The sequence below is a fragment of the Pyrgilauda ruficollis genome, unplaced genomic scaffold, assembly GCF_017590135.1.
Source record: "Pyrgilauda ruficollis isolate IOZ18807 unplaced genomic scaffold, ASM1759013v1 scaffold16, whole genome shotgun sequence".
In the NCBI taxonomy this organism is placed as follows: domain Eukaryota; kingdom Metazoa; phylum Chordata; class Aves; order Passeriformes; family Passeridae; genus Pyrgilauda; species Pyrgilauda ruficollis.
Window position 1 is genome coordinate 14281116 of NW_024514764.1, and position 12164 is coordinate 14293279.

General features: G+C 55.7%; 1 protein-coding gene across 6 annotated transcripts in view; it reads left to right on the forward strand.

Moving 5' to 3' along the window:
• LOC121350895 (ankyrin repeat and fibronectin type-III domain-containing protein 1-like) overlaps positions 1-8116 on the forward strand; it is a 240033-nt gene extending 231917 nt beyond the window's left edge. For all 6 annotated transcript variants that reach the window (XM_041462667.1, XM_041462666.1, XM_041462665.1 and 3 more), the window contains 8 exons: positions 201-416; positions 705-871; positions 1251-1401; positions 2111-2279; positions 2550-2716; positions 3571-3781; positions 4059-4732; positions 6934-8116. In XM_041462667.1, coding sequence (XP_041318601.1) covers positions 201-416; positions 705-871; positions 1251-1401; positions 2111-2279; positions 2550-2716; positions 3571-3781; positions 4059-4732; positions 6934-7221 — 2043 coding nt within the window. In that variant the 3' untranslated portion in view covers positions 7222-8116. The remainder of the gene's footprint in view (positions 1-200; positions 417-704; positions 872-1250; positions 1402-2110; positions 2280-2549; positions 2717-3570; positions 3782-4058; positions 4733-6933) is intronic.
• The last annotated feature ends 4048 nt before the right edge of the window (positions 8117-12164 follow it).

A 12164-nucleotide genomic window follows, 5' to 3' on the forward strand; every position in this document is an offset into this window, starting at 1 on the left:
GGACTCCGGCTGTGGGACAGTGAAGTGCCAGGTGTCATGGCAGTCTCCTGCAGAGGGGCTGGGGACCATCAGGGTGCTTTTCTGGGCAGACTGGTTTCCAGCAGGCAGCTGCAGGCACATCCCAGCTGCCCAGACCCACTGTGCCTCCAGGATGTCCCCTGACCCTCTGCTTTCTCTTGCCTTCCCACCCTGTCACACAGGGGCTGCTAGGCATCCAGGACCTGGGGCAGGTCTTCTTTGAGCCCATCAAAGATAAACAGGGCAACATCCTCGTTGTCACCCTGAAGGAGGTGAAGACCAACCAGACCTTCGAGAGCGTCCGCTGGGTCCCCATCTGCAAGCTGCAGACCAGCCGCAAGTCCGTGTCCTCCCCCGAGGAGCCCACTGCTCTGGACATGCTGCTCATCTCCATCCAGGTGTGTGCTGGGGCAGGGATGGCAGTGGGCTCCCCTGGGAAACACCAGTGCTCCTTGCTCCCCCTTGGCCTGGAAAGGTCACAGCAGAGGGGGAGCAGAGCCCAGCCAACCTCCAAAAATCCTGTTGTTTCAAGGGGAGGCATCAAGTTGGTGCCAGATTCAACCCGCCAGCACTGGGTTGTCTTCCTGTGCCACTCCCCTTCTCTAGCTGGACTGGCTGTGCCTACAAGCATCAGCACAAGCCCTGCTGTGAGGACTCGCTTGGTCCAGCAGTGCCTTTGTTCCCAGGACAAGCTGGCTTATCACCAGCGGAGCAGCCATGCCCTCTCCCCGGGCCTCTACCTGGGCTACTTGAAGCTGTGCAGTGCCGTGGATCAGATCCGAGTGCTGGTGCCAGAGCAGCTCCCCAACATCCTGTGCCACGTCAAGATCCGCTCCAACCCCAACATCTCTAGGTGGGATTTGCAGGGCTGCTCTGTCCCACCCAGGCTAACAGCATCCATCACCTCCTGCTTCAGCAGCAGCATAATATTCCCTCCTATCCCTGCCATGCAGGACTCTCAGGCACAGGGAGGGGTTGTTAGGGTGTCTTGTGTGGGGTCAGGGCTGAACTTGACAATCCTTGTGGGTCCTATCCAGCTCAGCATATTCTGTGATTCTGATTCAGCCTAGAGCAAACCAAGTTCCCTCTCTACCTCCACCTCTCCCAAACCTCTGGGGATGTTGCACTGTCTGAGAGAGGAACAGCCAAGCAAACACAGCTCTCAGAGAAACTGTGTCCACGTCCACCCAAACTGCTCCCTCCTTCACTTGTCTGTCTCTGGCCTTCTGCAGGGAGGAGTGGGAGTGGCTGCAGAAGATGGCCAGCGTGGAGGAACCTGTTCCCACAGAGCCAGAGACTGACAGGTCCCAGAACCCCTTCTTTCAAGAGCTCCAAGTGGCCATCAAGGAGCTGATGACCCTGGTGAACATCCCATTGCAAGAGGTAGAGGCAGGAGCCAAGGTCTGGGCAGAGGGAGGGGATGGGGCTGTGAGCACAGTGCTGGTGGTTGCAGCAGGTGGGGAACTACACGTCTGATCCTCCTTGTGAGGCTGAGCACCCAGATTTTAGTGCTGTGCTAACAGAAGGTGAGTGCTGAGTCTGCGCTGTCCAGGGTCAGTGTCCACAGGAGCTGTTTGTCCTTCCCACACTGCAACAAATCTGGGTTTGTTACTGCTGCCAGTGGTTTGGTCCCGGGCAGCACGAGACCAGCTCGACTCTATCCTTCCAAAGCAGGCTGGTCACTGGCCAGTACTGGGCCAGAGCTGCAGCCCCTGGGGCCAGGCTGCATGGGGAGAAACCTTCTTCCACCATGCCAAATATCTGCTGTGAAGCAATCCAGCAGCCCCAATGACAGGTATGTGCTTCTGGCTGGGCAGCTGGGAGGGCACCTCCCTGCTCATCGCTGGTGGCACGTTTTCAACACCCTGCCATGTTGACTTTGACCAGAAGTTTTGAAACTTTTAGGAAAAATTAGAGAAGAAGTGATGAGATTATGTAGATTATGCCAGAAGCAAGGAGTCTCTGGTTGTGTGCTGAAGCTGCAGTGTCCCCTGGCTGCAGGTGGTCCCTGAGGACTACTCCGTGCATGAGGACTGGGCAGAGGCCCCACCAGGTGATGTGTGCAGCTGTTACCTGCACTGTCTTCTTGCAGGCCAAAGACTTCCGTCTGTACAGCCAAGAGGTGCTGGACTTTGGGGATCAGGTCTCCTTCCTGCTGCTGCTGCCTCCATCAGATGACGTCTGCACTGCTCCAGGCCAGAACAACCCCTATACCCCTCGCTCTGGCTTCCTCACACTGCCACTGCAGATCTTCGAGCTGGGTGAGGAGAGGGAATGCCAAAAACCAGCTCTGCTGGTCCCCCTGTCCTCTGAGGCCTCCTGAGAGCTGGGCTGGGCAGTGGGGTGCCTAGAGTTCCCTCACTCCCTGGGGAGAAGGGATGGAGGGGTGTACTGAGGGCTGTCCAGGTGGACTAATGGACAGTGTTGCCTCCTCATCTTGGGTGATAGGGAGGAATCCACAGCATAGGTAGGGCATCCACAGCATGGGGCCTCATGTTTTTCATCCCCCCTTCTCTTGTTTCCTCTCCCAGTCCACTTCTTCACGTACAACCGGGAGTTCATCACACAGTACTGCCAGGTGTCCGCCCTGCTGGAGCTGGAGTCACTCCTCTCCCAGCAGAGCCTCAGGGAGGCTTTCTCTGATGCTGAGCTCTCCACTGCCAAGCAGAGGCACCAGCAGGTTCAGGACTACATCCAGGTATGGGGTGGGAGGAGGCTCGACAGTGGCCCTGACCTGCTAGGACTCAGGCAGCAGGATCTGCATCCGGGCTGTTCCCTGGTCTTGGTGGCCCCAGGGCATTTCTCTAATATGGCTGATGGGCAGCAGCAGGCTGGTCTTTCATAGATTCATGGAATGGTTTGGGTTGGAACAGATACTAAACCTCATCCAGTTCCACCTTCCACTATCCCAGATTGCTCCAAGCCATGTCCAACCTGGCCTTGGGCACTGCCAGGGATCCAGGGGCAGCCACAGCTTCTCTGGGTATCCTGTGCCAGGGCCTGCCCACCCTGCCAGGGAACAATTCCTTCCCAATATCCCATCTAACCCTGCCCTCTGGCAGTGGGAAGCCATTCACCCTTGTCTTGTCCATCCAGATCCTCGTCCCATCCCTCCATCCCTTGTCCCCAGTACCTCTCCAGCTCTCCTGGAGCCCCTTTAGGCACTGGAAGGGGCTCTGAGGTGTCCCTGGAGCCTCCTCTTCTCCATGCTGCAACTGCTTTATCGAGCAACTTCTTACTGCAAGGATCACATTAAAAATCCCAAGGAAAGTGCACATGCCCTCCTTGCTAGAAAAAGGCCTGCAAGTGCATTTTAGGATGGACTTGCAAAAGGGCATCCCACACTACCCCTGTCCCCAGCACGCCTGGTGAACCAGCAGCTGCATCCTCCTTCTACCTGAGAGCACTTTTTTTGCCTTTCCCAGCTCAGGGATTCCCGCAAAGCTCTGGGGAGATGTGTGTGTACAGACTCACTCACGTGTTTTGCCGTGGGACTTTCTTGTTGCTGTTGTTTGCTGTGTGAAAGGGCTCCTCCATTTCCTCTGTTGGCAGCAAATGGAGGAGATCTGGCGAGAGATGCGCTGGATCATGGATGTCCTGCAGCATGCCCGCTACAAGCAGCCCTCCTGTGGGATCTCTCTCAGTGGTTTCCTCAGTGAGGCCGGGGGGCCAGTGAAGGAGAAAACCCGATCCTCCTCATCCCACCTTGACTACCTTCCATCCCCAGTGCTCTCACCAGAGACCAGCCGCAAGCTCAACTCCGGTACGGACCCGGCGGTGCCAAGCTCCTGCCTGGTGGGCTCAGGGGCTGCCCGTGCCCGGGGGGTTGGGGGTGCCTGTGCCCGAGGTGCCAGCAGGGCTGGAGCCGGGTACGTGCAGAGCAGTCGGTGCCAACCGGGCCAGGACCCGCCCTGCCTGTGCCGTGGCGAGCGCAGCTCGGGTGTGTGACAAGGGGTAAACCTCGGAGGCTTCCCTGGATTCCACCTCAGCGGGGGATTCCACACTCGGGCTGAGCCGCTCTTTGCTTCTCTCACCCCTAGCGGACTCGCACGGCCTGTCGGACGAGGAAGGCTCCTCGGAAGTGTTCCTGGCCACCGACAGTGACTACGACTCCAGCCGGGCGCAGAGCCCGAAGGAGCTGGACCTGGTGTGCTCCACCTCGGGGCCCGAGTGCTGCGGCCGGAGGGCGGCCCGCACCCTGCGGGACAGCGCCCCGGACGTCCTGCAGAGCCACGAGCTCAAGAGCCCACCCCCAGTGCCGCCACCGCCAGAGGAGCCCCGGCCACCGCCCAAGCTCTACGACAGTGACTTTGTCCTGCCCAGCCGGCAGATCGAGCTGCTGCGCATCACGGAGAAGCGACAGGCGTACTGCGTTCGGACCAGCAGCCTGGACTTCCCCAAGCCCCACTGCCCCGCCCCGAGAAAGTCCTGCCCCGGCTCCGTGGACAGCTCCCCGGCCGAGAGCAGGACCGCGGGCCCCTGCGGCCAGCCCAGGCTGGGGGCCGGCTCCACACCCAGCCCCGAGCGCCGCCGGGCCGGGCAAGGTTCCGAGCCCGTCTGCCGGACGCGCTCGGATGAGCGGACTCAGGACTTGCCAGAGCAGCAGCCGGAGCAGCCTGGGGGCTTGGCCGACCAAGGGAAGAAGCAGGGCTCTGTCACCTTGAGGGTCTGCCCTCAGTACGAAACGGGACTCTCCAGAGAGACCAGTGTCAAGGTACTGGAGCCTGTAACGCGTGGCGGAGCGGCTCTGCCGTGCCCGGAGGGACAGGGCTGGCACGATGGGGACAGAGGCAGCAGGGCTCATGTGCCCCACACCTGGCACAGGCTCTCCCCATCCTCCACCATCCCGGGGGTGAGGTCCCCTGGAGACTCGCAGCACTCCTGCCCGACTCCCTCTGTCCCTGCTGTAGATGAGGCTCCTGGTAGGACAGGGTGTCTCTGCAGGAGCGATGGCTACTGCTGCAGAAGGAGTGAGCCAGGGCCACATGTACTGAATTTTGGGGACAAGGCGGTGGGGCTGAAGTTCAGCTCTTGGTCTGTGATTTAGCAGGTGACAGCAGGTTGGTGCCACCCAGTGTGAGCAGGCAGAGCAAAGGACACTTTTTTGGTGGGGTTTTTTGTTTTGTTTAAAATAAAGAGAGAAGAAAAACCTGACTGTTCTAACAGGGGAAAAAAGACAAAATAGCAGATGAGTGTATTAGCAGAAATCCAAATCTTCCTTGATATATCTGAGCTACTGATATAATAACTGAATCCATTGTTTAAGATGATGTCCTTGCCACGTCCTGGTGTTCAAACACATCATCCTTCCAGGCCAAAATTCAGCTGTCACCCCTGCCCTGGCCATGCTCCTCCTATAGCCTTCCCTTCCTAGGTGTGTGGTCTCTGCTCCAGCCTTCCCCATTAGGGAAGGGAGAGCAGGAACCTTTTGTCTCCAGCCTGTGGCATCTCCAGTGGCAGAACCCACTCCAGTTCTGGCTGGGGCAGCAGGCAGAGCTCCTTCCATGCTCCTTCAGACTATGCTGGAGCAGCTGTGTTATCTGACTCCTCTCCATGAGAGCTTTGCTGCCAAGAGCTGATCCTACCACCTCTGATCACTCACACCTGCTCCAGGTGCAGTCCCCCACAGATGGCCATCCCCCACATCTTGGGTAGGTGCCCCTCTGGCTTTGTGGCCTCCTTTGGTCCCAACCATGGAGATCCTTCCCCTGTTGAAATTTCCTTTCTGAGACATTCCTGGTGCCCAGGACTGAGGATGACAGAGCAGAAAATCGTTAAACCATGGACTGGTGTGGGTTGAAATCAGCCCTAAAGGAATGGCAGAGGAAGAACAGCACCAGCAGGCTGATTGGTTTATTGCTGGGGAGGTTTGATAGCCAGTGTCTCTGCACCCAGCCAGGACATCCTAGCAGAGACAACTCTGCCTCGCCGGATTATTTTCTGTTTGAGGAATGCCCATAGATTTCTGTGGAACTGAAGCGCAGCCCTCAGGTTCTTGGCGGGCTGCCCATGTGGCTTTTGAAGTTGCAAAGCTTTGGACACGCCTGCTTGAAAGCGTTTTACGATGTTCTCCTTGAAGAAAAGCGAGTTCAAAGGCACGGCTCCTCGGCTGGTGTAAATCAGCTGAGCCCTGCCACGGCTGTTCAGGGCTGGCAGTGCTCACGTGGGCCCAGAGCTGGGACCACCCTGTGTGGGCAGCACTGCTGGCACTCTGCAAGCCCTCACAGATGTGCCAAAGGAAACGTTGCCTTGCCTGGGTGAGGATGGATGTCCTGCCTTTGGGCCTTTGAAGCCAAGCAGTGGCTCCCAGCGTTAGCAGCCAGGGCCCTGATAAGCTCATTTTCTTGACAGGATTTGGGATTCACAGGGCTGTCCCCAGGGAAGCAGAGGGCAAGGGTAGCTGTTGGTGGGAGAACCCCAAGCTTGTGCATGGGGTGAAGTTTATCGCCATGTTCCAAAGAGGTTTCAGTTGTAGTTTGGCAGAGCTGTTGTTATCCAGCTGGTCTGAGGGTCTGGATCCTGCTCACAAGAGTGACTTCACACAGATCCCTCCATGGTACCAGGAGCAGGACAGGGACTGTCCCTCTCCAGCTCTAGGTGATGAGACAGTGGGGCAGCCTCAGCAGAGCTGTAGGTGACACATGCAAGGGTTGAGTGGCAAGGACTTGGAAACAGGAGTAGAGGCAGGAGAGTAGTCCATAAGTTTGGGCCCTGGCATGCAGAGGCTCCCTTGGGCATTCCCTGGGCATGGTGTGCCCATGGCTCTGTGCCAGGCTGCTGCCACCTGCTCACAGGCACCACTGGGCAGCTGTTCCTCCACCCTCACCATTCCTCCATGCCATTTGCTGCCTCCGGCCCCTGTTCCTCCTCATTCCTCCCCCTTACCATCCATCTCTCCCATCTCTCTCTCCACAGCTGCACATCACCAGCCAGACGCCTGCCATGGAGGTGGTGAAGCTGGTGGTGCTGGAGATGAACGACATCTCACGGGGCGTGCTGGGCGGCTCGGCCGCCGTCTGCTACGGCGAGGAGCAGCTGGAGCACTTCGGACTGGTGTTCGCTGCCAACGAGAGCGAGCAGTGGCTTCCCGATGACTTCTTGCCTCTGTCCCTCCACACCAGCCAGCCCGAGGGACGGTTCTACGTCCGCATCAAGGAGACATCCCCTCTGGTGCTCCAGTACGGGCCAGCAACCACCGTATGAGAGGAGGAGAGTCGGTGGGATGGAGAAGAGACCTCGGCTTCCAGAGAGCAGACAGCTCGTCTCTGATGCTTCCTTCTTCCACAGACACCCTCTCATCAGGCATCCGCGGGGTGGAATGGGATCATACTGGGTTGTGTGTTATTTGTTTGTGCTATTTTTTAAATTTTTTTTTTTTTAACCAAAGAGACATCGAGACTCAGTTTTTCTGACTGGAGAAGAGGAGGGTGGAGTCCAGAGACCTCAGAGCTCAGGAGGAATCTCTGCAGGAATGGAATTTTTGAAAGTAAACATTTTTAAGGAGAAACAGGGGAGAGAGAGAGAGGAAAAATATTACAAGAAGAAGCAGCAATACTTTTTTTCCCCCCTTTTTTTCTGAAAAGCCTTGTTTGGGATTCGCTGAAGGCAAAGCCACAGAGGATTGCTGGGGAGGGTTGTGGTGTCAGTGAGGAGAGGGCAGGAACCACAAGGACAACCCTGCGAAGGGTGTTTTCCTATCTGCCCTCCTTTCACTGCACCTGGAGAAATAATTCTTGCACAAAGTTCTTGGAACAAAATTATATTAGTATTTTTATTCTGAAAAAAGTCAATAATCATTGTGCCAGAGCCACTAGAGTTAGGTAAAGGTGAAGACTCTTTGACTTGTTCCAAGACTAAAGGAGCTCATGCAGCCAGCCCCCTGCACTCACAGACGTGTCAATACCACACTAGAGATTTGCTATGGGGCATCTCCTGCAACCCCCTGGGCTTCCCTGTCCCCCTGGGTGCCGTTTTGTTCTGGTGATTGTGCTTCTCTAGTACGTCCTACAGCATGACATTTTGTTAGCCACTAGGTCTCCTGTTAACAAGGTTATTTTTCTGATCTCCTGTGGTCCATAGTAAAGCCAACTGCTGCTGAGTGCATATCACTTGTCCTTCTTGTGGCTGGGTGCGTAGCATTCCATCATCCATCTCTCAAACCAGCTCTGATTCCAAGGGCTGGGCTCCTCTTTCCCAGGAGTGTTTAGTGGGATGCTTCCCACGCTGTGCAGCGTTACATTAACACACAAATCACATGTGTGGGAGAAAAGTACTAGTCAAAAATGCGCTTCTGGGACTCGTTGCTCTGTAAGGCAGCAAGATAAGGTTGGGCGTGCCAAGGCATCAACTCCATGGGCTGGTGAAACCCCAGAGCTGTAGGGCTGGATGCCTAGGTCAGGTCCTGCAGCCTCCACTGAGGGAAGAACACCTGCAGAGGAGCAGGGATGGCAGCGAGAGCTCACAGCTGTGTCACAGCTGGCACAAACACTGCGAGGATGTTCCAGTCTGGCACCCCTTGGCAAGGCGAGGCTTCTGATGCTGATGCTCCTGCAGCAGCCACCTCACTGTCCTTCCCTTGGCACAGAGGGATCAGGGCTGGGCAGCAGCCCCCATCACTGGGTGCCAGGGTGCAGGAGGGGCTCTGTGCAGGCATGAGGGTCAGCTGTCGCTCCGCAGAGGTTCCTCATTCCTCGCCTTGCGGCCACCAGTGTGGCACAGGCAGGAATATCTCCCAGCACGAACCCTTCCTGCCCCACGTCAGAGCCACTCTGGAGGGGAGGATCCTGTGCCAGCCCCTCAGCTGGTGCAAATCAACCAACACCACATTGACGTCAGTGCAGGCACCGCCATGGGATGTGGAGGCGAGTGACAAAGGAGCTTTTTAAAAGGCGCTTCTCCCATCTCCTCTCTCCTTTGCTTGTCTTCTGCCTCAAGTTAAAACAAGCCCCACTCTCCCAGGTCAAGGAAGAAGTGGGTTGGTGAGTGCAGAGGTTCCCATGGTGTTTGTCATTGTTGGGCATCCACAGGCATTGACATCCCAAAGAGGCAGGAGCTGCAGGGTGGCCCTTCCCTTTCCGTGTGTCACCTGCTGATGCTCAGAGCCTGAGGCAAGGCAGAGGGAAGGCACAGCTGGTGGAAAACCAAGTGTCTTTTTGGAAGTCACAGAATGAATTCAGTGTTAGATCAGGGCTATGTGCAGAAAGCTACATCTGTGTCCCTGATGCTCCTCAGCATGGAGCTGTGCAACTCCTGATGCCCTTTTATTTGACCCCAGAAGGGAAAAAGTCCTCCCTTTTCCTTAAGAATTTGTTCTCCCTTCCTAGAAACCCAGTCCATCAAGAGAGACAGAGCCATGACCCAAAGCCAGGTGCTGCTCTTTGGGGTGGGCCTGGGACAATGTCTGCATCTGGAGCTGCTGCCCACCCCCCTGTGCAAGCTCTGCCTGTGCAAGGGTCTCACTGGCCATGCAAAGCTTTTTCTGCAGGAGCTGCTCTGGCCACACAGCAGCTTGGATCACTTGGCTGCAGGGAACAGTATGGGGCCTCCTCCCCTTGCTGGGGAGAGGAAGAGAGAAGGAGGCAGGGCCTGAGTAGGAGCAGAGTTGGATGCGAGTGGGAAGAGCAGGAGTTGCACAGCTATTTTGTGGGAAGCCCCACAACCAGGAACACGGGGATGTGTGATGTCCTGATGCAACTCACTCCTCACAGAATGACACAAGATTTGGGGTTGGGAGGGACCTCTGGAGATCATACAGTCCAACCCCTTGCCCAGGCAGGGTCACTTGGAGCAGGAGACACAGGAATGTGTCCAGGTGGGTTTCCATTGTCTTGAGAGGGGTAACTCCACACCCTCCCTGGGAAGCTCTTCCAGTGCTCTGCCACACTCCCTGGAAAGAACTTCTTCCTAATGTTGTAGAACTTCATGTGTTTTTGTTTGTGGTCATTATTCCTTCTCTTGCTGAGCTCCACTAAAAAGACTCTGGCACTGTCTTCTTGGCACCTGCCTTGGAGATATTTGTATGGATTGATGGGATCCCCTCTCAGTCTTCCCTTCTCCAGACTAACCAGGCCCAGCCCCCTCAGTCTCTCCTCATAAGGAGGTGCTCCAGACCCTTCATCCTCTTTGTGGCCCCTACTGCACAGCATTCCTTGCAGAATGGCACTTGCAAGGTGGTTGTCTCTTTTCATATTTTCCTTCTCTCCCTTGATGGTTTCATGGGCACATAGCAATGTTTTCTGTCTGAGCAGGCTGTTGAGCCTTCAGACACTCTCCTGCCCTTCCCCACAGTCAAGGACTGGGAATACAAGGCAGCAGGCTCTGTCTGTGGCAGTTTTAAGGCTGCCATGTCGGTACTGGGGTGTGGGAGCCATGGTGGCTCTTTGAGGTGGTGTGGGAAGGTGTTGGGTGAGCCCTGTCAGCACCAGGATTCAGAGTTAGCCCTGTAGGGCTCCTTGCACTGATGCAGAGGGTTGGTGAAGGGGTTTTCTCCACGGGGACCTGGCACTTGCTCTGGCATGTGCACCATGGCACAGGCTAGGGAGGAGAATCCCCAAAGCACCTGAGCTCAGCACTGCTGTCTCCTGCCTTGGAAGCTTTGTAGCATCTCTTTTCTCCAGTATTTAATGAGCAAAGCAGGTGAGAATCCTGGAGGGCTGGGACACTGTACCTCCACAGAGCTGTGTCACCTGGCACAGACACACCTGTACCTGTACGTGCACCCCACCTTTGTGCCATGCACCCACCTGAATCCAGGTGAGCCCCTTCAGTGCTGGTTACCGCTCTGCACTGGGATGATGGAATCAGGGGCTCATCCAGGTTGGAAAATCGCTCTAAGATCATGAGTCCAACCATTAAATCCAGCACTGCCAAAGCCACCCCTAACCCACGCTCCCAAGTGCCACATCCACATGGCTTTTAAATCTCTCCAAGGTGGTGACTCCACCACTCCCCTGGGCAGCTGTGCCAGTGCCCAAACACTCTTTCCATGAAGAATTTTTTCCAATATCCAATCTGAAACTCCCCTGCTGCAACTTGAGGCTGTTTCCTCTCCTCCTGTCCCTGTTCCCTGGGAGCAGAGCCTGACCCCCATCTGGTTGCCCCCTCCTGTCAGGAGTTGTGCAGAGACAGAAGGGCCCCTCTGAGCCTCCTTTTCTCCAGGCTGAGCCCCTTTCCCAGCTCCCTCAGCTGCTCCTGGTGCTCCAGCCCCTTCCCCAGCTCTGTTCCCTTCCTTGGACATGCTCCAGCCCCTCAGTGTCCTTCCTGTCATGAGGGGCCCAGAACTGACCCCAGGACTGGGTTGTGGTCCCTGCCCAGGTCCCACTGGACACACTGACACCACCCCAACACCCTGCACACACCATCCCTGGGTTTGGTACCAACTCTCCCTAGACAATCCCCCATCCTGGAGATGTGTGTCCTTAAAAATCCCCTCCAGGCTGGGGTGGGTATGAACAGTGCTCATCTGGGAGGTGGGAAGAAGCAGGGTTTGAGGGCAGCAGTGGACCCCACAGGGGGGTGCATTTCCCAGCTTCCCTTGGAGGCAGCTGACATTCTGCTCTTCCAGGTGATGTGGAGCACCAAGAGATGATGCTGCAGAACAATTCATACCTTTGGAGGGTTTTTTATCTCTTTGTCATTGTCATTTTGTCACTAACAGCACAAAAATGCAGATCAGTGAATTGGGTTTTGCTCCTGGGCACAGTGAAGCAAAGTGTGAACCTGTCTGAGTGGACAAACAGGTCTTCTCCCTTCTCTTGGAGGTAGGCCCAGGTCCAGAATCACAGCAGGGGAAAACCAGAGTACTTCCATGCAGCTTAACAGGAATGTGTTCATTTCCACTACCAAAGGAGCTGTGCCTCAGTGGTATTCTGCTCACATCATATGAATTCACAGAAATAAACCTGAATTGTGACACTGAATTTTCTACCCAAAATCAGGAGCTTGTTGGCATCAATTCTGAAGTATCTGATTTGCTTTCATCCTGTCCAAAGGGAGTTGCTCAGTTCATCAGACATGAATCCAGGTTTGTGCTTCCCAAAGTTTGCTCTCTGAGTCTGAGGCATGGGAGTATTTTGTTTGGGTTTTTTTTAGTTTGTTTTGAGGGGTTTTTAATTTTTCTTCTCACTTTTTTTTTTTTTTTTTTTTTT